General features: G+C 53.6%; 1 protein-coding gene across 1 annotated transcript in view; it reads left to right on the forward strand.

Annotated features, from left to right (window-relative positions):
• The first annotated feature begins 6,016 nt into the window (after positions 1-6,016).
• The window catches only part of LMF1 (lipase maturation factor 1), a 49,949-nt gene continuing 29,618 nt past the window's right edge, over positions 6,017-26,347 (forward strand). The window contains 2 exon segments of the mRNA XM_057528484.1: positions 6,017-6,163; positions 24,668-24,733. Coding sequence (XP_057384467.1) covers positions 6,152-6,163; positions 24,668-24,733 — 78 coding nt within the window. The 5' untranslated portion in view covers positions 6,017-6,151.

Here is a 26,347-nt window from a genome sequence, read left to right on the forward strand (position 1 = left end):
ACCTGTGTGGATCTGAGCAGCAGGGGACACCTGGGGCTCTGAAGTCTGGTTGCCACAGCAACCGAGTATGAACCAGCACCGTGACAAAGTGCAGTGGGAGGAGGGTCGCTGTGCGGGTCACACAGGTCACTTCCTGTTCTCTGCAGCGCCCAAGGACATCCGTAAAACACAGACTGGCAATTTGCTAAGCGCTTCCTAATTGAGAGCATGCAATTTAAAGTGATTTTACTTAAAGCGTGAAGCATTTAACTAGGTCTTCCAAAAACGTCTTCTTGCTAGAAGACGTGTTCCATTTACCATCTGATCTCTGGCTTAAATCCTCAAATATGTGAGAAGTGTCCAGGAAGCCGGACAGACGGGGCTCCTGTCCCAAGAGACCTGCCCAGCTCACGCTGGTTCTGGAGGATTCCTGGGCAGACGTGGCTCTGAGCGGGTCCTGGTAGGGGGCACGGGAGGCTCTAGACCAGGCCTGGCACGAGTGGGGCTGAGGTTGGGGAGGTGAGCAGGAGCGTGGCTGCACCTCTGGGGCAGGACAGCATTAGTACCTCCTGGGCCCTGAGGACAGGCCCCAGTCTGTCCCCTTAGGGCAAGGGCAGCTCTGCCAGGTGGTTCTTATGGCCGGAAGGGGTTGGTGGACCTGGGCAAGGCCCCGTGCACCGTGGTGACTGCAGGAGGGGGTGTGAGGTGGATGTAAGGTGTGAGCAGGCTGGGCGGGGCTCTTGACCTCGCTGGACAGGTGCACGCAATCATCAGGCGCCCCGTCCAGATGGGGAACAGACAGATAACGCATGTTCCCCGTGACGTGCTGGACAGCGGGCGGCTGTTTCTAAACACCAGCGAGAGTTTTCTTTCAAGTTTTGTTGTAGCCTCCCTTGTGTTTTTTTACCTGATCTCATTTTATATCGTGTCTCAACAAAAGAGGAAAGTGTGTTAGCCAGTCATTGGGCAGGGCATGCTGGTCTGGATGGCAGTGTTTGCAACAGTCACCAGCAGCATGCAGCTCTCCCTAGTCCCTTCTGGGTGACGGGCGGGCAGACGGTTCAGGAACAGTGTCAGCGGGACCTCCCCCCTGATTTCCCGGCTGCCGTGCAGCCCCCACTCCCCAAGGCCCGACACCACACAGCGAGGCCTGCCCTTTGCTCAATACCCCGTGGCTCCGCTCTGGTGGGCATCGGGGCTCCAGCTGGCCCGCGAGAGCCCATGCAACCCAGGAGCTCCTCCGCCTGCACCTGGCTGGCACTCTGCCCTCAAAACGCCAAATTCCTCCAGTGGAGTCTGCGTCACACATGCCAAGTGGCCGTGATAAAAACTCTCAAGCATGGCTTTGCAGATCAGAAATGTGGAGAACACAGGAGTTCAGCCCCAGGCGGCCTGGACCCCTGGGCCGCCTCTGACACTCTGCTGAGAAGAGGGGCTTTTTCTCCACTTGCTGCTCAGGCCATTCCAAGGTCGCCCGCTTCTGTGAAACTCGTACTTTGCAGGCGTTGAGCACGGAAGTCACCAGAGTCAAAGACGCAGGGAGGAGCGGGGTCCGCTGGCCGTGCTCCTGGACCACACCAGCTGGACGTGTCCCGTGACCCAGGCCCCGTGTTCTGGACACAGGCCCAGGCGGCCCTCTAGCTTATTAGCCCCAGAGTCTGAGCACCTCTCCTGCTGCCTGAGGTCGGCGAGGGGGCCCAGGGCATGTGGCGAGCAACAGCCAGTGTCACAGCAAATGGAGTCGGGGCTGCCCACCTTGTCCTGCCACCTTTCCGACCGTGGTCTCTGCCTGGGCCACCCCCCACCCAGGAGCCACTGTGCCTATCGCGAGGCCCCCAGTAGGGCTGTGGGCGAGACCCAGAACTATCCCCGCCAATGCCAAAGTGACATCCTCCCACCAGATGGGGCCAAGGACAGTGGACCAGGCACTCTCCCAGCTGGCCCATCACCCTATGTCTCGTGCTTTGGCCTCTGAACCCCACCTGCCCATCACAGCGGGCTCTGACTGCACTTGTAGGAGGTGTGGGGCTCTGTGGCAGAGCGAACATCGGCACCTGGGGGGACAGGGTGGCCCCAGAACTGTCCCCAAGGTGTAAAAACAGCCGTTCTTTGCCGTCAGTAGCTGCAGAACGGGCTGCTGTGCCCGTGAAGACTGGGAGTGACTTACAGCTCCAAGTGCTCCCAGGGTGGGCGGCTCAGGCAGGAGTGACAGCCCGTCAGGAGGGAAGCGCTTTCCCCTTCTCCCGCTTTTAACCATGAAGCTAATGGGTTTCCTACTCATAACGTGGATGGTGCTGTCATCTTTGAAGGATCCATGCCTGCGACATTTAATTACCCTAAGTAACTGTAATAGTTTCGAGGAGGGTGTGAGGCCTCAGTTGCTTTCAGAGCCATCGGGTGGCCTCTGCCACTGAAACCTTGCTTTAGGTCACATTTCCTTTCTGGTTGGTGGCTTAGCCTGTGCCATCCTGACCTTGACTCTGGGTGACCACAGTGCCTGGCGAGCCCCCTCTGAGCCCCCTTGACTGTCAGCAAGAATCCCCCACGAGGAGCCGCCCGGCCCCATCCTCGTCCATCCTGGAGTTCCATGCCCACTCTGCGGTGGCCGTGTGTTCTGCATCACCAGGCCCATGCCAGGCTGTCCAGTGGTGGATTATCCAGTCTTCAATAGAAGAGCGTCTTCGTTCTTCACAGGCCCACGGGGACAGAGCCAGAAGTCAGCACCACATCCACATCAGAGCTGTTTGGGGAGCCGGTGCACCATGTGGCGAAGGAGTGAGGGACCCACGGGTCACAGGTCGGGCCGGGAGACTGAGGGGCCAAATTCAGCATGTTGTAGGCCTTCCTCAGACTCGTGTGCAGCTCCGGCAGACACGGGCTGGGTGATTCGGAAGCACAAGTCGGGAGGAGGGGAGCATGGAGAACATCCACTTCCTCGGACCACTTGAGTCTGCTCGGCTGCAGCCAGTCCAGCCCACAGGCGCCCAGACTGCCCAGAGCCTGCAAGGCAAGGGGCTGTGTCTGCTCTCAGACCTGGAGGCCACCAACTGCGGCCAGCCCTGAGCTCTGGTCAGGACAGGGCTGGACGACCCTGCAAGTCCCTGTCGGAGCCATCCCCAGAGACAGTGGGCAAGCGGCTCCTTGGGAAGGCCACCCCCGCCGCACCTCACCCAGCATGGAGGGTGGGTGCCGACCCTCAGTCTCACGAGGACGCCTCCCAAACGTGGCTGGACGCTGGGCCGCATTCCTGGAAACCAACCAGTAGCCGCCAAGGTGAAAGTTCTAGCAGCAGGTGGTGCAGCCCACAGAGACTCCCCTGGTCACTTGCTCACCGTCACCCCAAAGCCACTGGTGGGATGTCCCATGCCGTGGGCGAAACCTTCCAGGCCCCCATGAAGGGGCTGTCGCCTTGCCCTCCTGAGGGGTCTGTGCATAGGCTGGGGTGCACATCTGGGAGGAGGGCTTGTCTTTCTGGGGCCGCGGAGAACAGTGGTGTTCTTTGTGCCAGCAGCGCAGCTGCTGACCGCCGGCGGGACCCCAGCAAAGGAAGCGGAGCAGGTGGGTGCAGGCCACCCTCTCCTCCTAGCGGTGCTGGTGAGCGCTAATGGCCGGAGGGGCGGCCAGCGAGCAGGCAGCCTCAGCTTCAGCTTGGAAAATGGCTATGCCGAGATGGGGGGCGGGGGTGGCCCCACGCACCCAGCAGGATGAGGGAGGTTCCGAGTTCAGGAGGAGGCAGGAGGGCCAGGTGACACGTACGTCCCTAGGGTGATAGCGGGTCCCCGTCACCTGCTTCCTGGCACTTAGGAGGGTCTCTGGGCTCTGCCATTTGCATTTCGCTTTGATTGGTGTCACTCAAACTGCACATTAAAATTCCGTTCGTCGCGTCTGTGCAGAGCGAGGTGACAGAGAAGGCAGACCCGGGCTCTGGGGACTGCTCTGCCCGCCCACGTGAGGTCTGCAAGCTGCTGAGGGGCTTCCAGGGAGCGCGAGCAAGGCCGGGTCCCCACTCCTGGGCGGGTATGTGGGCTGTTCCAGCCTTGCTTCCTCTGGGGCCTGCCCAGCTCAGCCTGGAACACTGTGTCTGCCTGCCCTGCTCGCGGGGCCGCGTTGAGGAGGGGGTGGGGACAAGTGGCCTTTGAGGTCCCTTCTCAGATCTGAAGCGTCTGCAGATAAGTCCTCCCAGAGCCGTGTCATCACTCCATGTTCTGCCGTCATAAAACCACACGTTTTAAAATGCCCCCATGTGGAAGGAGTCCAAGCTTAATGAAAACGACTTCTCAAGATAAAACCAGAGGTGTCACATAAGGAACAGAGTCCGCTTCTTCCTGTTGAGACAAGAAGGGGGTTTGAAGCACATTGTGAAGCAAAGGTCGTCCATGTCCATGAGCAGAAGGACGAGACCTGGACCCAAAATGAGCGACGCTCAGTGTCTGGAACTTCGTAGAGCAGACGAGCACGAGGGCTTCCTGCTTTCTTCCCTTGAGGCATCTGGGGGAAGCCGGGTGTGTGCCCTGGAGGCCGGCTCAGCCCACGTGGGCATCCCACACACTGGGTCCCCAGAGGAGGGTGGCACCGATGTCCCCATCTCGGCCTTGGCCAGAGCGCCCTGTGCTCTGCCTTCCTCTCCCGTCGGTGACAGCTGTGCCGACAGGCCCACCGTCTCCATTGGTTGTGGCCTGGCCACAGCCTGGTGGCGCTCTGGGCTCCAGTCGCCCACCTCACTCGGCTCCCTCCCCCGGGCACTCCTCCCCAACACTGTCCAGGCTTCTTTCTGCTTCTGGAATCATCTCCAGATGGTGCAGGGCGCACGCTGGTGGCCCAGATCCCCCAGCACAGGTGGTTCAGCCGATGCAGTGAGCCCACAGAGACCCCAGGCAGTGACGGCCCACCCGTCGGTGCCGCCCTGGTGTTGGCACTGCTGCCTTTGGGCAAACTCACCTGTTTGTCTTCCAGAGAAGAACCGATGTGGAACTGAGCTTCAGACATCCAGAGCATATGAGAGTCAGTGGGATTTCTCCCTCCACATTTTACTATGAAAAATTTCAAGCCATAGAAAGTTTCAAACAGTTGTACAGTGAAAACCTGCAAACCCACCACCTACATTCTGCTGTGGCTGGTCCTTGGCTCTACTGGCATCATCACACATCTGTTCACACCTTATCTTAACGTTCAGTGTGTCTCAGAGTGGGGTTCAAAATTCATTTAGGTTTGTCTGTTTTTTTGAGAAAGCAGTTAACAAACATTGAAATGCACAGACCTTAAGGTGCTTTTGGTTAAGTCTTGGCCAGTGCACCACCATGACCAGCACTCCCACCCCCAGGGCACAGCCCCCCAGGCAGCCAGGTTCTAATTTCTCTCACCTGCATGGGGGCAGCTTGTTCTGGAACCTACATCAGTGGAACTGTAGAGTGTTTGCCCTTGTCTGAAGCGTCTCTGACGCAGCAGAATGTTTTTGAGGTTCGTCAGCGTGGGGTGAAAGGGAAGTCGTGCAGCCCACAAAGTGCAGCGCAGGCTCCTTTGTTGCAGCCTGAGACCAGCTCCACGTTCCGGGTGTCCCGGGGACGCAGTGTGAGGGGCCGTCTCCACGGTAGGAGCGAGAACTCAGGTGTGCTGCTCATACCTGCATTTCTCACATGGGCTCCCCAGCAGGAAGAATGACTGATGCCCCCCATCCAGCGGTGCCGGGCTGAGCCACTCAGGGCCTCTACTTGCTACTCCCCTGGCTCCCTCCCTCACCTGGGCAGATGGGACCACAGTCTGCTCTGTGCTCAGCAACTCACAGCCGGGTCGTCCAGCCTGCTCGGTGCCCGTGTCCACCCTGGTGACTCCTCAGGGGCTGCGCCGTGTCTGTGGGCGCCCTGCGAAGGGCAGGAGCCACGGCCTGAGCTGCTAGGCTCAGCCGGGTGCTGTGGGTCGGTTGCTCTTTGTCCTGTTTGAAGGACCGTCTGGGTTAAGCCGGGTTTGGTGCAGTTGCTTCCTCGGAAAGTGTCCACTGCTGCTCACTCGTCCTTTGTGTTCTGCTGCCCTCATTTCAGGATGGGAGTCCCAGCTTCTGGAGACGGGCTTCCTGGGGATTTTCCTGTGCCCTCTCTGGACTCTGTCTCCATTGCCCAGGGGGACCCCCACGTCCCGGATCGTCCTGTGGGGCTATCGGTGGCTGATTTTCAGAATCATGCTCGGAGCGGTAAGTAGAACTTTTATTTGTTATACTTGGAAGGAAACGTACTAAAGACGAGTGGCTGCCTTGGTGTCTTCCCACCAGCCAGGCCAGCCATGCCCCTTCCACCACTTTCCATGATATCCGAGGCCTGTTTCTGAGCACTCGATGCTCCACTGGCCCCTTTGGCCTGGCCATTTTCTGTGGGAAACAGCCAGGACTTGAGTCGTTCCACTGGGACACTCAGGAGAGGGCCCCCTGGTCACCCCTTCCCCCCCAGCCCTCCTGGTGTGTATGGAGCATCTGAAATGTCGGGAAACGTGTTATCGGGTCACACGACGTCGTCTGTGACCCCGGCCTCGCGCCCTCCTGTCTCTCTGCCGGTGGAGCCCCTTCTCCCGACGCCTCCCCATGTGGTTGAGGTGGTGCTCAGCTGTCCCGCTTTCCTGCCACGTCCTCTCCCCCTCACGCCCTCCTGCTGCGCCCTGGGACCAGGCACCTTGACGCCCACCTGCCATGCAGCCATGGAAAGTGCACATCTCAGTTCTAATTACACCTTCGAGTTTTCAGAAACTTAAAATCAGGAGTGAGGTGGTTCACCAGGCAGAGGTCTGGGCGACTTCGTGTACTTTCCCTTCCGCCTCTGCCCTGCTTGTTACACTAAAATGTAAAATACCCATTTCTTTCACATCGTCCAGACAGTCTAGTGTCTGTTTGCTCTAAGTCATTCCTCGTGGGGGAAAATACAAGCCTGCAGGGGGGTGGGGGCCAGCGCTGGTCCTCCCGCAAAGTCGCTGTCTTCCACTGTGCCATGCTGCCCCTTCCTTGTCAAATGTTCGGTTTACTCATGGGCTTCTTACGTGAGGGGGGGCCTCGTCCCCCGGGCAGCACAGCACCATCTTGCCCTCTGCGGCTCTCTGTATTTGAAGCCCCCGTCGCCCCACGTCCTGGCTGGTGCCACAGTCTGCTGGGCAGACTGAACTAGCAAGTGACGGCATTTGCTGTCGAGGGGAACGGGCCAGTCCTCAAGCAGGACGGGTGTCCCCTCTAGGACCGTGGGTTCCCACTCCCACAGGCTCCCCTCCTGGACTCCCAGGTTGTTGGCCGTCACACCGTGGTGGTTCAGGTAGCTGCCACGTCTGCGCCGTCTGGCCAGGCTCTGGGGGCACTGCAGGCAGCTGGGTGCAGAGGGATGAGCTCTGTGGCAGGGGGATGGGAGACAGGCCGGGGTGGTTGGCAAGGTTCCCAACCCAGCAGGGTATGAGCAGCTACAGACACTTGGAAATACCGTGTTGGGTGATTATGTGGGTCCAGATTCCACGGCAAAGTGTGATGCTTTCCCTAAACTCATTTTTCCATTTAATTAGAAAGATGAGCATGGTATTCATAGGTCCCTTTGATGAAACACGAAACCATGAGCTGTCTCACCACCACACAGGTGTTCTTAGCTTCAAGGCTGCTGTTCCTTGTCCGTCTAGGACTCAATTGTAGATTCTCTCTCAGCTGTCTTTAAAAAGCATAAAAACATATGCATTGTTTCTAAGGACTTTATCAGGACCCTCCTGGGACGGTAGCTTCGGCTGCAGAGCCCTGGGTGGCGGAGCTGTCAGGTTGCTCTGAGCACGGTTCGCGGCTGCACAAACTCCCACGATGCCTCACAGGGGCGGCGAGTCATTAGCATGTTGTAAAGCACCTTTTATGGCATTTTGATTGACTGTTAGCACCAGCTGGATAAAAAATTATCAGGTGCACTAAAAGGTGTAATTACTTGATTCCGTCTGTACGTTGGATATTATTAACCTCCCTTCGTAGGAAAGCAGAACGACAGAGTTGACTTGATAAAAAGGAGTGATGGCAGCAAGTTGTCCAGTCCGTAGGAACTGAGCAGACGCTGCCCGGGATGAGCCCGGCCCCGATTGTCTGCTGCTCGATCAGAACTGGCGACTGTCCCGGACGCTCAGACCCGCTTGTGGTTCTGTAGTCTGGCCATGCTTCACATGCCCCAGAGGACAGATTGGTCCTTTCAGAGCTCAGCCTCAGAGGGGACCCCAGGTCATGTGGGTGGGGGTGCCCGAGCAGAAGGAAGGAAACCTCTCTGCCCACTGATGGCCCAGGCCCCCCAGGTGCCCAGGGTGCAGTCGGTGCGGCCACTCCATCCTCAGGTGTCTGGAGAGGTGGCACCAGGCTACCCTTCTCTGGAAGCAGCTGGAAACTGGACACATGGTGACACAACTGTTTTCACACCCAACGACAGCCAGGTGGGCCGGGGTCCAGAGGGAAACTCTCGAGCTGAGCCCTTGACTGCCTGGCTCTTCAGGGAGGCCAGGGTCCTTGCCGCGGGGAGGCAGTGATGGCCAGAGGGCTTCCTGCTGGAGGCAGCGGCCAGGGCACAGAGGGGAGGAATCTGTGCAGAGGATGCAGCTCCAAGGACAAAGCATCACTTCTGTCCAAAATGCATCCTCTGATCTAACCATGAGGAAGCATCAGACATGCCGCAACTGCGGGACGTTCTGCACAGCTTCTGAACAGCATCTCAAGTATCCAAGTCATACCTTAGTTAAAGCCTAAGGAGCCGTCAGCCAGGACGTTAGTGGGAAGCTGGTGAAGCCCAAGTAGGGTTGAAGTAGTAGTGACACGTGTACAGGGTCTCCTTGTCATTTTTACAGCTTTTCTGAAATCTAAGATTTTCTTCAAAATAAAAGGTTAAAAAGAAGTAGTATGGGCAACTTAATGCACGTGAAGTGGGCAGTTAGAGGACATAGAGGTAGGTAGGTTTCTGACACTGACACGAGGGTCAGCGCAGCTGAATCATTTTATAAACTGAGTCATTAAACATACAAAAGGTGGGCTTCCCTGGTGGCACAGTGGTTGAGAGTCTGCCTGCTAATGCAGGGGACACGGGTTCGAGCCCTGGTCTGGGAAGATCCCACATGCCGCGGAGCAACTAGGCCCGTGAGCCACAACTACTGAGCCTGCGCGTCTGGAGCCTGTGCTCCGCAACAAGAGAGGCCGCGATAATGAGAGGCCTGCGCACCGCGATGAAGAGTGGCCCCCGCTTGCCGCAACTAGAGAAAGCCCTCGCACAGAAATGAAGACACAACACAGCCAAAAAAAAAAAAATTAAAAAATACATAAATAAACAGTAATTATAAAAAAAAACACACACACAAAAGGTACCTCCCACAGAAAACTCCAGGCCCAGACGACTCCACTGATGAGATTTATCAAATATTTAAGGAAGAAGTGATAACAAATCTACACACACTCATTCAGAAAACGGGAGAGGGGACCCTTCCCAGCTCACTCTCCTGAGGCCAGTGAAGACAAGGACATTTCAAAAAAGGGAAGTTACAGAATACTGTTCTTCAAGAGCACAAACAAAAATTATCAAGGAATTATTAGCAAATGAATCCAGAGTACGTAAAGGTGTTAAGTCCACGTGGGATTTTCCCCAGAATGCCAGGCTGGTAGGACATGAATAAATAGATGTAATTCACCAAGTTACCAGATATAAGGAAGAAAGAGATCAAATGATATGTTCATCTCATTCTAGGTAGAAAAAGCATTAGACAATGTTAAACACTTATTCACAATTAACAAAAAAAATTCTCAGCAAACTAGAAATAGAAGGAAACTTCTTCAACCTGATAAAAGATAACTATACAAACTACCTACAGCTAACATCATACTAAATGGTGAAAGACTGAACATTTTTCCTCTAAGACTGGGAACAGGGCAGTGGTGGCCAACCTCCTCATGGCTAGTCAACAGTGTGTTGAAGATCTTAGCTTGTGCATTAAAGCAAGAAAAAGTGGTGAAGGCCCTGAAGATTGGAACAGAGGAAGTAAAATTATCTCTGTTCATCACGTACGTGGAAGATCACAAGGGCCATAGAACTAGGGAGTGAAGTCGACCAGCGTGCAGGACTCAGAGCCAGTATTTCCATGAGCTGGCAAAAACTGTCAAAAAAATGAAAGTTTAAAATATACCCCTAGGGCTTCCCTGGTGGCGCAGTGGTTGAGAGTCTGCCTGCCAATGCAGGGGACACGGGTTCGAGCCCTGGTCTGGGAAGATCCCACATGCCGCGGAGCGACTAAGCCCGTGAGCCACAATTGCTGAGCCTGCGCATCTGGAGCCTGTGCTCCGCAACGGGAGAGACCGCGATAGTGAGAGGCCCGCGCACCGCGATGAAGAGTGGCCCCCACTTGCCGCAACCAGAGAAAGCCCTCACACAGAAACTAAGACCCAACACAGCCATAAATAAATAAATAAATAAATAAAATTTAAAAAATATATATATACCCCTAACATCCACAACCATAAAATACTTAGGATGTTTTCACAGAAGTGTGACACTTGTGCTCTGAAAACCACCAAACGTCACTGAGAGGAGACTTGGGCAAGTAGATCTTCCACGTTTGTGGTCAGAAGGCTCGTTACCAGCCAAGGGTCAGTTGTCCCCAAACTGGTCGATAGATTTCGTGCAGCCCCAAACATAATCCTAGAAGGGTTTTCTTTTTAGAAAATAACGAACCAAGTCTTAGGTGTGCATGGAAATGCCCAGGACCTAGTCTTGAATGAGAGTAAAGTTGTCGGCGTCACACTGCTTGTGGGTTCAGGCCTTCCCAGAGGATGTGGCCCTCGAGGCGCCAGGGGATGTGAGAGGCTAAGAGCCGTATCAACGGGGTGGGTCAGTCTGGAAATAGTCCCACACTGAAGTCACGGTCAAGTGACCTCTGGACAAGACAGCAAGTCAGTTCAGCTGAGAAAAGTGTCTCCCCCGCCGGTGCTGGGTATCCACACGGGCACACGGACCCCACCCCCCACCACACCACACATGACAGTCAGTTCGAGGTGGACGCGAACGTAAAACCGAGACACTCCTCACAGATAACTTAGAACGTTCACAGTCTTGGAGAAGCAAAGATTGCTTACAGCATAGAAACCATTAACCATAAAAGAAAAAAATGGGTAAACTGTACGTCAAAACGATGAAAATCTTGGGTTCTTCAAAAGACACCATGGAAAAACGGCAAGCCACAGGTTGCGGGGAGCACTCACAGCACACACCTGGCAGAACCTCCGTGTGGAGTATGTGAAGAACTCATGCATGTCACTAACGGACAGTTCACTCTGAAAAAGGGAGAGGTCTCGGCAGGCGTGCGCGTGGCCGTCCCAGCACTTGCATGAAACACACATGGATGGACGCTGAGGTCCCACCCGCCCACGAGGACAGAACTTAGCGGCTGACCAAACCAAATACTGGCTCACTCAAGTTGCCATAACAAAATACCACAGCCCAGGTGGCTTAAACCACATTTATTTTCTCACAGTTCTAGAGGCTGTAAGTCCGGGGTCAGTGTTGCAGCCGATTCTGTTCCCGGTGAGGACTCTCCCTGGCTTTCAGATGCCACCCTCACACTGTGTCCTCACCTGTTGGGTCAGCCCCCCCCCCCACATGACCTCCTTGACCCTGCGTGACTCCCTTGGTCCAGACGCAGCCGCACTGGGGGTCAGGGCCTCGACATATGAATGTTGAGGGGCGCGAGCAAGAGGGACTCCCTGCGTGCTCTCCTGTGGGCATGTAAAATAGTGCAGCCGCTTGAGGCAGTTTGGCATTTACTTACTGAGTTGACCCCATGCCCACCCTGTCCCCCAGAGTTTCTACTCAATACGTAACCCAGGAGAAGTGGAAACGTGGTCACAGAGGCCTTTTACACAAACACTCGCGGCAGCATTATCCACACGCACCAAGAACTGGAAACCAACCACAGTCCACCAGCAGGAGGGTGGGGGCAGCCTGGCCCAAATCCCCCAAAGGCAAACCACCCAGCCGGACAGGGACCCAGTGCCGAGCCCACAGTCATCGTGTGGCTGAGAGCAGTAGCCAGGAAGGGGTCCCGCATGAGTCCTTGTGAAGGTTCTGGAATCGGCGGAGCCAGCAGGCGGCCGCAGACCCAGAGGCTCTGTCACATCTGGGATGTAGGGTGGGGATTGATGGGCGTGCAGGAACTCTCAGGGCGATGGGGTGAGGGTCCACGGGCATGCACATCCACACAAGCCCCTCAGCCGCAGCTTCAAGACAGGACATAAGTCATTTCCTGCAACCTAACAAGAGGTCACCGTAAGGGGAGCCTCAGGAGGTGGTCAGTTGGGCCCACAAAGAGCAGAGTTGTGCACACCCCACCGAGCCGGGTTTTCCTGGGCTGAGCACCAGGTGACACAACATGCCTTCAAGCCCTGGAAAGACCATCAGCCCCGCCAGGCACTGCAGCTCGAGACAGGCTCTCAGATGCTGCTTCCTACCTGTTGCCCGAGCCAACTGCGGGCCTGGCCTGTGCGGCGTGAGTTCTCGTTATTCATTCCTGCTGATACAGAGGTGACTTGACGGCCCCAAACTGTCGCCACACGGGCCGGGGGGGCAGGGTGGCCACCCCATATTGGTGTGATTGGAACTGGAATTCAGGCCGTCCCACGCTGGGGCTTCACAGCTGTGCCGCTATTCTGTGCGTTGGCATCCTGGGGCCGGACCGAAGCAGCAAGGAGCTGCCAGTTCCTCACAGGAGAGGGCGGACCAGGCCCAGATGCACTCCTTCCCTTTCCGTTCTCAGAGCAAAGAGTGGAGACTCTCTCACCTGCAGGAAATGGTAGCTGGTGTACGTGTCCAAGTCACTGTGGTTAAGCCCTTTATTTATGCTTTAAAGATAAAAGTTTTCACTTTTGGACTTCCCGGGTGGCGCACTGGTTAAGAATCCACCTGCCAATGCAGGGGACACGGGTTTGAGCCCTGGTCTGGGAAGATCCCACATGCCGCAGAGCAACTAAGCCCCTGCGCCACAACTAGTGAGCCTGCACTCTAGAGCCCCAGAGCCACAACTACTGAAGCCCACGCGCCTAGAGAGCCCGTGCTCCACAACAAGAGAAGCCACCGCAATGAGAAGCCCTCGCACTGCAATGAAGAGTAGCCCCCACTCGCCGCAACTAGAGAAAGCCCGCGCACAGCAACGAAGACCCAACAAGCCAAAAAATAAGTAAGTAAACAAACAACTATTTAAAAAAAAAGTTTTCACTTTTATCTCAATCTGTTTTTGTAGCTGAGTTCATACTGGCCAAAGTTTTCAGCCAGAGCATGTTAAACACCTGTCATGGAAGCCAGAGTCCTTGGCTCCTGGTCCCTGTGCTTCCTCCATGGGGAGTGGGCGGGGATGTTCCACACGGGCATCCTCAATGGTTCCAGCCCATGCTGGGCCTGAGAACTGTGCTCACTTGATGACTGACATTCTGGGAACTGAGCCAGTATCCATGCTACTGGGAGTTCTCAGACCTGGACAACGCCAAGGGGATACCACCTGGGTCAGTCTGACCCCCAGGAAGTTGAAGAACGAAACCTGTCTCTTTTCTGCACCTTCCTCCCTTCAGCCTGGCCCCCCGGGGGTGTGTGCACATGGCCGTCAGGTGGCAGTGGCTGGCATCTCCCTCTTCCCATAGGAGCCTTGCTTGGTGTGAGGGCTGCCTCACAGGGGTGTCCTGGGCCCACGGGGAGAGTGGCAGTGAGAAGAGGCGGTGCCTGGACATTCAGAGTCATCAAACAAGGGAAGTAGGAACCTGTCCTGCTGCTAGATGTCTGGCAGTGGGAGGAACCCATCCTGCTGCTGGATGTCTGGAGTGGGGGAACCTGTCCGGCTGCTGGATGTCTAGGTGGGTGGGGAAGGCTGTCCTGCTACTGGATGTCTTGGGGTGGGGGGAACCCGTCCTGCTGCTGGATGTCTGGGGGGCGGGGGAAACCCGTCCTGCTGCTGGATGTCTGGGGGTGGTGGGGGTAACTGTCTCCTGGACGGCTGCTTTCACTTGCATTAACTAAGTTGTTAGCGTGGCTTTTATTTTCCTGTATATTCTCTCTGCAGTTCTTCCAATGTCTTTTACTACTTTTCTCCTGATACTAAATTGTTTTTATTTTATTGCTTCACATTTTGAGTTAAGAACTTAATTCCCTAAGACGACATGACACTATACATAGAGAATCCTAAAGACGCTACCAGAAAACTACTAGAGCTAATCAATGAATATGGTAAAGTAACAGGATACAAAATTAATGCACAGAAATCTCTTGCATTCCTATACACTAATGATGAAAAATCTGAAAGAGAAATTAAGGAAACACTCCCATTTACCATTGCAACAAAAAGAATAAAATACCTAGGAATAAACCTACCTAAGGAGACAAAAGACCTGTATGCAGAAAATTGTAAGACACTGATGAAAGAAATTAAAGATGATACAAACAGATGGAGAGATATACCACGTTCTGGGATTGGAAAAATCAACACTGTGAAAATGACTATACTACCCAAAGCAATCTACAGATTCAATGCAATCCCTATCAAACTACCAATGGCATTTTTCACAGAACCAGAACAACAACTTTCACAATTTATATGGAAATACAAAAGACCCCAAATAGCCCAAGCAATCTTGAGAAAGAAAAACGGAGCTGGAGGAATCAGGCTCCCAGACTTCAGACTATACTACAAAGCTACAGTAATCAAGACAGTATGGTACTGGCACAAAAACAGAAATATAGATGAATGGAACAGGATAGAAAGCCCAGAGATAAACCCACGCACATATGGTCACCATATTTTTGATAAAGGAGGCAAGAATATACAGTTGAGAAAAGATAGCCTCTTCAATAAGTGGTGCTGGGAAAACGGGACAGCTACATGTAAAAGAATGAAATTAGAACACTCCCTAACACCATACACAAAAATAAACTCAAAATGGATTAAAGACCTACATGTAAGGCCAGACACTATAAAACTCTTAGAGGAAAACATAGGTGGAACACTTTATGACATAAATCACAGCAAGATCCTTTTTGACCCACCTCCTAGAGAAATGGAAATAAAAACAAAAGTAAACAAATGGGACCTAATGAAACTTAAAAGCTTTTGCACAGCAAAGGAAACCATAAACAAGACAAAAAGACAACCCTCAGAATGGGAGAAAATATTGGCAAATGAAGCAACAGACAAAGGATTAATCTCCAAAATTTACAAGCAGCTCACGCAGCTCAATATAAAAAAAAAAAAACCGAATCCAAAAATGGGCAGAAGACCTAAATAGACATTTCTCCAAAGAAGATATACAGATTGCTAACAAACACATGAAAGGATGCTCAACATCACTAATCATTAGAGAAATGCAAATCAGAACTACAATGAGGTATCACCTCACGCCAGTCAGAATGGCCATCATCAAAAAATCTACAAACAATGAATGCTGGAGAGGTTGTGGAGAAAAGGGAACCCTCTTGCACTGTTGGTGGGAATGTAAATTGATACAGCCACTATGGAGAACAGTATGGATGTTCCTTCAAAAACTAAAAATAGAACTACCATACGACCCAGCAACCCCACTACTGGGCATATACCCTGAGAAAACCATAATTCAAAAAGAGTCATGTACCACAATGTTCATTGCAGCTCTATTTACAATAGCCAGGACATGGAAGCAACCTAAGCGTCTATCCACAGATGAATGGATAAAGAAGATGTGGCACATATATACAATGGAATATTACTCAGCCATAAAAAGAAACGAAATTGAGTTATTTGTAGTGAGGTGGATGGACCTAGAGTCTGTCATACAGAGTGAAGTAAGTCAGAAAGAGAAAAACAAATACCGTATGCTAACACACATATATGGAATCTAAAGAAAAAAAAAATGGTTCTGAAGAACCTAGGGGCAGGACAGGAATAAAGACACAGACGTAGAGAATAGACTTGAGGACACGGGGAGGGGGAAGGGTAAGCTGGGACGAAGAGAGTGGCATGGACATATATACACTACCAAATGTAAAATAGATAGCTAGTGGGAAGCAGCCACATAGCACAGGGAGATCAGCTCGGTACTTTGTGACCACCTAGAGGGGTGGGATAGGGAGGGTGGGAGGGAGACGCAAGAGGGAGGAGATATGGGGATATATGTATATGTATAGCTGATTCACTTTGTTATAGAGCAGAAACTAACACACCATAGTAAAGCAATTATACTCCAATAAAGATGTTAAAAAAAAGAAAACTTAATACTCTAAATTTTCATTGAGCAGAATTGCAGCTAAAATCAGTTTTCATTGAGATTTGCATCTTTTCTATGGCTGGGGCAGGTCATTTTCATTTTTTTTTTTTTTTTTTGGCTGGGCTGTGCAGCTTGTGGGATTTTAGCTCCCCAACCAGGGACTGAACCCAGGCCCTCAGCAGTGAAAGCGCCAAGTCCTAACCACTGGACCACCAGGGAATTCCCTGGAGCAGGTCATTTTTATGTGAAATGGAGGAGATGCAACATAAAAGGAGGCTCTGGAGAATCTGGGCACGAAGACGAGCCTCTGGGCCCTCAGAGGCTGCACGAGGATGTGCTTTCCTGTCCGTACCTGGGCAACCGCCATGTAACCTGCAGGCTGCAGACAGCGGCCTCAAGTCCCTTCTCGCTAATCAGAAGGGGCTCGGTTGCTAACCACCTGTGCTGCCCACAGCTCTGTGCTCACACCTGCTGCACACCCCATGGGGCCCCGATGCTCCTTGTGTGCAGACCATCCCTGTCTTGTTAACACAAAAAAAAAGCCATAGCTAAGATGGAGAAAATAGAGGCCCACAGGACCTACCATTTCGGGGTCAGAATTCAGCAGGGCCAGGAGCCACAGCCATGCTGTGATTGAGGGATACCATGAGAAAACACTGTCTTCACATAACTGGCAGTTTTGTCTGAGATCCTGCCGTAAGGTCACCTGGAATATTATGAAAGCTTCGGGCCAATAAATTTGACAACATAGGTGAAATGGACAAATTCCTTGACAAGTGCAGCTTACCAAAACTGAGACAGAAGGAAACAGGAAATCGAAAGGGCTCCATATCTGGTAAATAAATTGAATCTGTAATCAAAAACCATTCCAGAAAGAAAGTGTAGGCCCAGTGAAATCAAACATTTGAAATAAAACATTTGAAACACCAGTGAAATCAAACATTTAAAGAGGAAATAATAGCAATCCTACACAAACTCTTGGAAAATAGCAGAGGCAGGGACACTTCCCAAATTGTTTTCTGTGACCAGCATAAGAGTGATACCAAAACCTGATGAGGACAGGACAAAAAGGAAAACAGAAACCAGTGTCCCTCACGAACAAAGACATAGAAACCCTTAGCAAAATATTGGCAAATCAAACTCGGCAATAAAAGAGGCATGGTTTATCTCAGGAATACAAGATTGGTTTAATATTTGAAAATCAATTAATGCAATTCACTATACAACAGAATAAAACTGAAGAACGATTTTTTCTCCTCAACAGATGTAAAAAGTACACGATACAATGCAGTACCCACTCAAGGGCGTGTTAGACGAGGCTTCCTCAGTGGTGATAGAACGAGAGCATTCATGTGTGATTAGAAACAGGCCTGTTGTCTGTTTTTGCTGCTGCTCTTCAACACTGTATTGGAAGTCCTAGTGCAATAAAACAAGAAAAAGCCATAAAGATTCCCAACAAAGAAATGAAACTTACTCACAGACATGATTGTACATGTACAAAACCCAGTGGAATCTTAAAAAGCAACTACTAAAGTGAATACATTAATTTAGCAGGGTTGCAGGATACAAGGTCAATGTGAAAAATAAACTGTACATCATATAGTATTACAAAGTCATTAGAGGGGACTTCCCTGGTGGCACAGTGGTTAAGAATCCGCCTGCCAATGCAGGGGACACGGGTTCGAGCCCTGTTCCGGGAAGATCCCACATGCTGCAGAGCAACTAAGCCCGCATGCCACAACTACTGAGCCCACGTGCCACAACTACTGAAGCCCGCGTGCCTAGGGCCTGTGCAGCAACGAAGAGTAGCCCCCGCTCGCCACAGCTAGAGAAAGCCCATGCACAGCAACAAAGACCCAACACAGCCATAAATAAATAAATAAATAAAGATGTCTTTTTTTCACCCAGATTTATATGTAGACTCAAGGTAATTCCTGCCAAATTCCCGGCGGGCTTTTTGGGAAAAGTGACATGTTGATTCTAAAATTTACATAGAAATAAAAAGAAATTTGAAAAAGAACAAAGTTGGAGGACTTATACTTCCTGATTTTAGAGCTTAATTTAAAACTGAAGTATGGGGACTTCCCTGGTGGTCCAGTGGATAAAACTCCATGCTCCCAATGCAGGGGGCCCTGGTTCAATCCCTGGTCAGGGAACTAGATCCCACATGCCACAACTAAGGAGCCTGTGTGCCGCAACTAAGGAGCTGGTGAGCCACAACTAAGGAGCCCACCTGCCACAACTAAGACCCAGTGCAACCAAATAAGTATTAAAAAAAAAAACAACTGAAGTATGGTATTGATCTAAACTGGAAAAATAGATCAGTGGAAGAGAAGAGAGTCCAGAGATAGACCCACACCTCTGCTGTCAACTGATATTCAACCAAGGTACCAAGTCAAGTCAATGGGAAAATGAAAAGTCATTTTTTACAAATAGTGCTAAAATAATTGGAAATCTGTATAGAAGAATAAAATGAGCTTTGAGTGCTCTTTCATCTATACCGAAGTAAATTGGTATAGATGTAAATGAAGTAAATTGGTAAATTTTGGTAAATTGGTAAATTTTCATCTATACCAAAGTAAATTGGTAAAGTAAAATGAAGTAAATCATGGACCTAAACATAAAAGCAAAACCAAAAAGTTCTTAGAAGAAAACATAAAAGAATATCTCCCAGAAACAGACCCACACAGATGCAGTTGATTGATTTTCAACCAAGGCAATAAGCCAAATCAGTGGGGCAAGAAAAAATAATTTTTTTTAACAAACCTAAAAGGTAGAATCATAAAATTTTTTGAAGATAGCATAGACAGTTACCTTGGGGTAGACAGAGATTTGGACAGGGCACAAAAAGCACTAACCATTAAAGAAAAATATTGATAAATTATACTTCACTGATATTAAATTTCTCCATCTTCAAAATACACCATTACGAAAATGAATAGGCAAGCCCTGCCTGGGAAACACCTGCAGTGTACAAGTCCAGCTGAAATCTAACATTCGGAACCTGCAGATCACAGTAGGAAGGTGGGTGCAGGACCTGAACATACTTCACCCTCGAAGGGATGGGAACGGCGACGAGGACGTGAAAACTGTGGGGTGGCATTTTGCACCCAGGAGGGGCTGGGTGTAAAGCACTATCAGCGCCCCAGGTTGGAGGGTCTGCGGGCCATGGGATTCCTGGTGGGAGCGTCACTTGGCTCGTAGGGGGTGCGGCGGTGCAGCCTTGCTCAGCAGCCATAGGCCAGTTTCTTACAAGGCAAGACATGGCCCCGCCTGTGAGCCCGCCTTCCGCTGCCAGGAAAGGAAACCTGTCCACACATGTCTACAGCAGCCCTGCTCGTCATGACCGCAGACCTGGGCACCAGCCCAGTGTCCATCGACAGATGGGCAGCCTGTGGTGCATCCACACAAGGGACAGCGCTCAGCTGGGAGAGGGAACCAACCCCCCGAGGCAGTGATGCAGACAGACCCGAAGTCCCTGGAGGAGCACAGCCAGCCTGAGCCCAGGGCCACGGGCCACCAGCCCCTACAAGTGTGAAACCCCGGGGGCAGGCGGAGGCGGAGGCGGCCCCCTGGCCAGTGCATGTGGAATTGCCTGGAAAGTGGTCATGAAGAATGTTCTGTGGGATGGAAACCTGTGTCCTGTTTTGGGTGGATTCCTGATTGTGTACAATTGTCAGACACATTGAACTGGACATTTCATCTGTGTGCGTTCTGTTTCATGTGAATTGTAGCTCAACCCTTTGACTTAAGAGGCCATGTGAGTTTGCTTTTTCACGCAAGGATCCCTGTGAGATGCAACCCCATTAAAGCCACAGACCTTGGAGATTAGGGGGTCACAGCTCACCGCAGCCCTTGGGCCTCGCCCTAGAGCCCGCCGTCGAGAGTGAGCCACACCCCTTTCCGTCCAGATGGCACACATTTCCGCCTGAGCTTGCTGGCAGCGAGTCCAGGTGTGGTGACGGCCCTCTGTGTCCGCCTCCGAGCAATGCCGTCGCTGCTGTAGCGTCTGCGCTGGGCCCACAGCTCCCGCTTCCCTCGCTGGCTGGGGAAGGAGGATTCCTGGAACCCAGCGAGTCTGCACTTGGGTCTGCGTGCTTTCCCTGGAGGCCCAGGACTGCTCTGAGTGGGTGAAGCAGGTCATCTGAAGCAGTTTCCGTGTTGCCGTGTGGGGTCCCAGAGATGCTCCGGCCCCACGGTGGCAGCAGCAGCGCTGAAAGGTGAGCGAGTGAGACGAGACACCAGACCCGTTAGCAAGTAAGAGCAGGAGCTCGGTAGGAAAGAGCCTTCAGGTCGGGGCCTCTCTGGAAGTCAGTTCCTACAGTAAAATCTTATTAACATAATGAAATAAACATTGGAATGTGACTCACCCCCACGACCAAGTCAAGCGGGTATCGCTGCCACTTCCTTGACAAGCCTGCCGGGTCCTGGGATCACCACTCCAAAATGAGAGCAGTTATTCTAATTTGCTTTATTGCATTAGTGTGGGCTGCTCTGTCCTCCTTCCCATGGTGCCGCCGGTGGAGGCATCCTGGGAACCTCTGGGGAGCGCCGTCCACGGGCTCTGACCTCTGCCCAGCCGCACACCCCTCACGGCTGCCCCCTGCCCAGCGGCTCAGCACCCTCTTTGTGCTGTCTCTTGGCCACTTGTCTCTGACCAGCCTCGGCGGGAGGACGCTCATACCCAGGCCTGCAATAGCTGTGAGGACCCGAAACTGTCCCCTCCACCCACTCCACGGCCCCTGCAGGTCTGGGCAGTTTTCACAAGCTCTCAGGGTTTGGGGAGGGGGCACAACAAGACCCGCCACCAACAGCATCCATGATTTCTCTCCCTCCCTGCACATTCGGCTCAGAGGTTCCCCCATAGCTGATGCGGTGCCTGCCATCTGCGTAGATGCACTGCACTGGTGAATTCAGAGGGTGGATTTCCATCTAATCATACCCTGGAGTCTGAAGGTGCAGACACTGCCCCAGACCTGGAGAGAAGGGGCTAGGTGGCAACCCTATGTAATCTGGGGCCCCTTCAGATGTGGAGACAGGTCAGTCCTGAGAGACCCCAGGCCAGCCTGTGCGCACTCAGGTGAGATCTGGGCGCTAAGCCATGAGCCTCACACGCTGCGGTCGTCCACCTGCTCACAGAGCACGTGGGTCCCGTGGGTCCAGCTCAGCTCCCAGGGGAGATGCAGAGTGCTGCCGGGTCTGAGCAGAACCAAGGCGTCCCGACCCCCACCCCCCATGGCTGTGAGCACATCCCAGACCAGCAGGCCTGCTCCAGGGAGGGAACGGCCCCTCTTCCCCTACCTGCAAACCCAGGTTGATGATGCTTCTCCTTTGTGGGAAAGGAGCAGGTGTAGGACTGATCGCCCGTGTCTGCAGATGGAGAAAAGGATTTCCAGAGAGACAGAGACTCTGACGGTGAGAGAACGGGGTGCAGTGTACGTGCAAAATGGGGGCACTGCCGAGGGAGCTCTCTGTGCTGGCTCGGACCCGAGGGCCGTCTCCCCTCCCCCGGCTGCAGGCCTGGGAGCCCCCCACCCAGTTAGGTGTGATGGGACTTGTGCAGCGTCACAGAAATTGATGTTCTTTCTGTGGCAAAAGGCCTTGCTTTTTCCCATTTCCAAATGGGAGATTTTAAGGAGCATGTTCTTGGACCCGTGAGCTTTAGAGAGGAGCCCCTGTGCATCCCCCAGGCGCCTGCCCCACCCGCTGCCCATAAGGCCTGAGGTCTCCTCGGTCGCCCCAGAATATTCCAGCATCCTGGCACTCACCCTTTCCCCAGGGAGAGCAGAGGTTGTATGGACAGCTGGAGGTCACTCGGTGTGTTACTGGTCTGTCTGTGCCATTTTTTTGGAATTAATTTTGGGCTGAAAAAGGCTCAAAGAAGGCTTTGTTCCTTTGACACTTACTCTGGAAGAAAAAAAAATCCGTGGAAAATCTGACATCTGCATTGTAGAGAGAAATCAATAGATGGGGAGGAATATAATTATCCTCCACTCCCAAAAGAATGTTTCAGATTTTTAAGTGTCTCATACCAGCTTAGAATTTGAATGACATTTTAATTATTTTGTTTTTTTTCTTCTTTGCCTGGTTTGAATCTCCAAAGAGTGCCTCTCGGATTCCAAGGGATGTAGGGAGCAGAGCCTGCACTCACGGGGAGTGAAGTGTGACAGTGGCTGTGTTTTCCTGCCGAACGAGCAGGCACGTTGCCACAGAAACCAGCAGTTCATCCGCGCCGGCAGGACACGATAGGCTTTCTGAAGCGCTGTTTCTGTACAGATGCGACCGTGTATGGCAGAGTTCACACCGGAAATTGTCTCCGGTACTTCTGTGATCTAAGCAAACCCAGTTTCTAGAGACTTGACTAACCGCTTCTCAAGGTGACTAGTTCTGTGAGTCTGTAGACAGAGCAGGCGGGTCCTCGGAGCGCGGCTCCACGTCCGCTACACGAGCTCCCCTGACGTGGGGTCGGCCCCACTGCAGGGCGCCAGGCCCCGGAGAGGTGGGTGCGGAACAGCCACCGGGTGTGGATGGCGCCGAGGACAGCTGAGAATTGTGGCCTCCGTGGGACATATTTGTAAACTCTCTTCTGGGCTGCACAGCTAGCTCATGCCTGGCCCATGTGCTCAGCCAGGACACGGTCACTCGGTCTCACTGTGGAAGCTGCCGGCATGGCCGCCACGTGGGCTCTAGCTTCCCTGTTGTTTCTTGTCCCTGCTCCTTCGGGTGTCGCTGCGTCTGTGCCGCCCACAGGGGCCCGGGCCAGGTGTCAGCTGCCCCCTCGGCCCATCCTGTGGGCTCCACGGTCCAGGCAAGTCCAGGGTGGGACACGTCTTACACCCTGGGCAGCCATCCTGCCTTGCTGGCAGCGTGGCCGTCAGAGGACATGTTGACTCACACTGTCCTACCCCTGGCTCAGAGCCCTCAACTGCCCCGAAGTTCTTCCCCTATGGGAAGGTCAGTTTTATGTGCGAGTCTGGCTGCGCTGCCACCCCAGGTATTCAACCAAACCCCAGTTCGACGTGACTGCCAGGCTGTTTTGCAGATGTGATTGAAGTCCATGGTGGGTTGGCTCCAGTGAGGAAGGGTGCCCGGGACAGGCTGGGCAGGTGCGAGGATGGGCTGAGGGGACTTGCCCCCAAGCAGCTGCAGCTGCAGAGACCACCAGCCAAGAGAGCCAGGCCGCCATCCAGGCTGCTTTCTTGGCGACACAGTTTCTCACCTTCCAGTCCAGCTGTCATGTGAGACAGACGTTAGGGCTGAATCTGTGCATCCAGCAACGGTTTTACTCCCGTTGGTGAGCAGTTTGCTTCTGACCGTGAAGGGATCGCGTGGAGCTGTGATTCCCAAGGGCAAGTGAACGGGGGAGTGCAGCAGGCAGTGAGCTGACTGTCCTCCTGGCCACTGTGGACTGGCCATGCTGGCCGCTGCCCGGCAGGGAGACTGGCAGGGCTGCAGACAAGCTCGCCCACAGGCTGCACGGCGGAGGCCCTCTCTCCGCAGCCACTTTCCCAGCAGACTAGGCAGCACGGGAGTTCCCTGGAGCCCCTCCCGAGCCTGAGCACCGGGGTCTCCCACGTGCTGTGGTCTGAGCACTGGGGTCTCCTATGTGCTGTGGCCTGAGTACTGGGTTCTCCCTTGTACTGTGGCCTAAGCACGGGGTCTCCCGCATGCTGTGGTGGGCGGATATTCTCACCGAGGCCACCAGAGCTCCTGAATCATCGTCACCTTAGCAGTTGGGACATTGTCCCTCCCACGTCTTCCTTGGCGTCTAAGTCAGGTTGTGCTCGTGTGCTTTGCGAATTTTCCCTTTTCTAAAGCCTCACAGGTGCATTGCTATGGTGATGCTCAGAGTCTAAAAACTGGGTTTTAAAGAAACACAGGAGGAACTGACTTTATAAAAAGGAAAGAGTGGGATTTCCCTGGTGGCGCAGTGGTTAAGAATCCGCCTGCCAAAGCAGGGGGACACGGGTTCGAGCCCTGGTCCAGGAAGATCCCACATGCCACAGAGCAACTAAGCCCGTGCACCACAGCTACTGAGCCTGCGCTCTAGAGCCCACAAGCCACAGCTACTGAGCCCACATGCCACAACTACTGAAGCCTGCACGCCTAGAGCCTGTTCTCCGCAAGAAGAGAAGCCGCTGCAATGAGAAGCCCGCGCACCACAATGAAGAGTAGCCCCTGCTCTCCGCAACTAGAAAAAGCCCGCGCGCAGCAGCGAAGACCCAACACAGCTAAAAATAAATAAATTAATCAATCAATTAATTAATTTTTTTTAAAAAAAATGGTTTCTTTTTCCCTGTGTTTGCTACTTTTAGTCCTCAGAAACCCTAAACATGTCTTTCCTGGACTTTGTTCAGATTTTCCCTTTCATGTCGCTTCAGGCATCACATGAGGTCCGCTACTCCCGCAGGTCCATCCGTAGGTGGCTCACATTCCTCTCTGTCTCCTCGGCAGGGCCTGATCAAGATCCGGGGGGACCAGTGCTGGCGGGACCTCACCTGCATGGACTTCCACTACGAGGTGAGCGGCGCAGCCGTGCAGCGATGTGGGGGCACAGGTGCAGGCTGGGATCGTTTCCCTGTGAATCACCCCGAGGGTGTTTGGCTTCGTGGTGTCAGCTCATCTGCATTTGCCCTGTGTGCCCGTCACTACCTGTTTTCCTCACGTGGGGCCCTGCGTTCCTGCTGGGTCTGGGGCGCCACCTGTCTAGCAGGATGTCTTCTTCCTCGTTTCCTTCCCCGGGGCAGCGGGCAGCAGTCTCTTCCCTCCTGGGATCCCACTTGGGCTCCTGGAGAGGCCCTGCGGGAGGGAGGGCCCCTTGCAGACGCTTCTCTCCTGCCTGTGTCCTGAACCCGCCGGGAGCCGGAGCGAGGAGGCCGACGCTGCACCCCGACAACTGCCCCAGCCGCCCCGTCACGCCAGTGACCGTGCCAGGGAGCCCTGCCCCATGCCTGCCCGTGCCTGCCTCATCCACTTGCCTGTGTCAGCCACTTCTGGGTCCCAGGGTGGAGGTCTGGGGACTCAGCCCAGCAGAAATCCCAGGAGGGGCAAAACAAGGGCCAAAGGTCTCATGGGCAGGAGACCCCACCCATCCCTGGCCACCGGGGTCCTAACCCACTGGTGCCTGGCTCTCCCACCTGGGCGTCTCCAGCACTGGGGGTCGGTGCGGGGCAGGGGGACGAACAGGAGATCCTTTGGGAGTGCTTCTGCTCTGAGTCTGCGTTCCCTACTGGCTGCCACCCAGGCCCTCTCAGCCCCCCGGGAGCGAAGAAGGTCCCCCGGTGGGTGGGGAACCTCGGCTGGTCTGTGAAAGGGTGGGAACAGAGAAGGAAGGTCTAGCCGGCTCGCCTCCCACCTGGAGTGGCTGGTGGGCGCTGGCATGCAGTGTACGCAGTGGGCACAAATCCTGCCTGCCTCTGGCGGGGGGGCAGTGCAGGGAATCCCTGGCTCCCCTTTCCCTCTGTCTGGTGGGCGTAACCTGTGTTGATGAGAGGCAACGTCGGGGGCGGGTGAGGGGGGGGCTCCCCTCAAGGCCTCGCTCCCCCCAGCTGCCTGTGGCTGTAGGTAACGTGGGGCCTTTAGCCCTGAAGAGCGTGCAGGGTCACATGTCCCTCTGCCGCCCGAGGCTGGGCCGCCTCCAGAGCTGGGTCCTGAGATGTGACAGAGGAGCTGCTCCTGTGCTCAATCACCATTCCCAGTGCTGCTCACGGTGTGGCCCGTCCACAGCACGCACCTGTCCAGGGGCCACGGCGCCTTCTGGCAGCCTCGCTCTCACGTGCACACATCCACATACACTCGCATATACATGCGTGTACACACCGTATCCAGGAAACGCTCTGTTGTTTAAAAAAGCTGGAACATTTGGAACTGATTTGATGCTGCCTTTTTGTGTTGTTAGTGAAATTGCTGCTAACCACCAGAATATCTCCAGTTTTAGGACTGTGGTGGTTTCATTCCACTCAGGCATTAACCGTCATGTGGTGAATCTGGCGTCAGGAAACGCAGGCCTTTGAGCGGAAAGGGCCCCGACAGTTCTGCTCCCCCAACCCCGTGTCTCCCCAGGGCCCTGCCCCCACTGAGCCCCCCACCCCCCAGCCCTGCACACTCTTCCCCAAAGGGGCTGCCTCTCTGTGT

The sequence above is a fragment of the Balaenoptera acutorostrata genome, chromosome 15 (genome assembly GCF_949987535.1).
Source record: "Balaenoptera acutorostrata chromosome 15, mBalAcu1.1, whole genome shotgun sequence".
Taxonomy (NCBI): Eukaryota; Metazoa; Chordata; class Mammalia; order Artiodactyla; family Balaenopteridae; genus Balaenoptera; species Balaenoptera acutorostrata.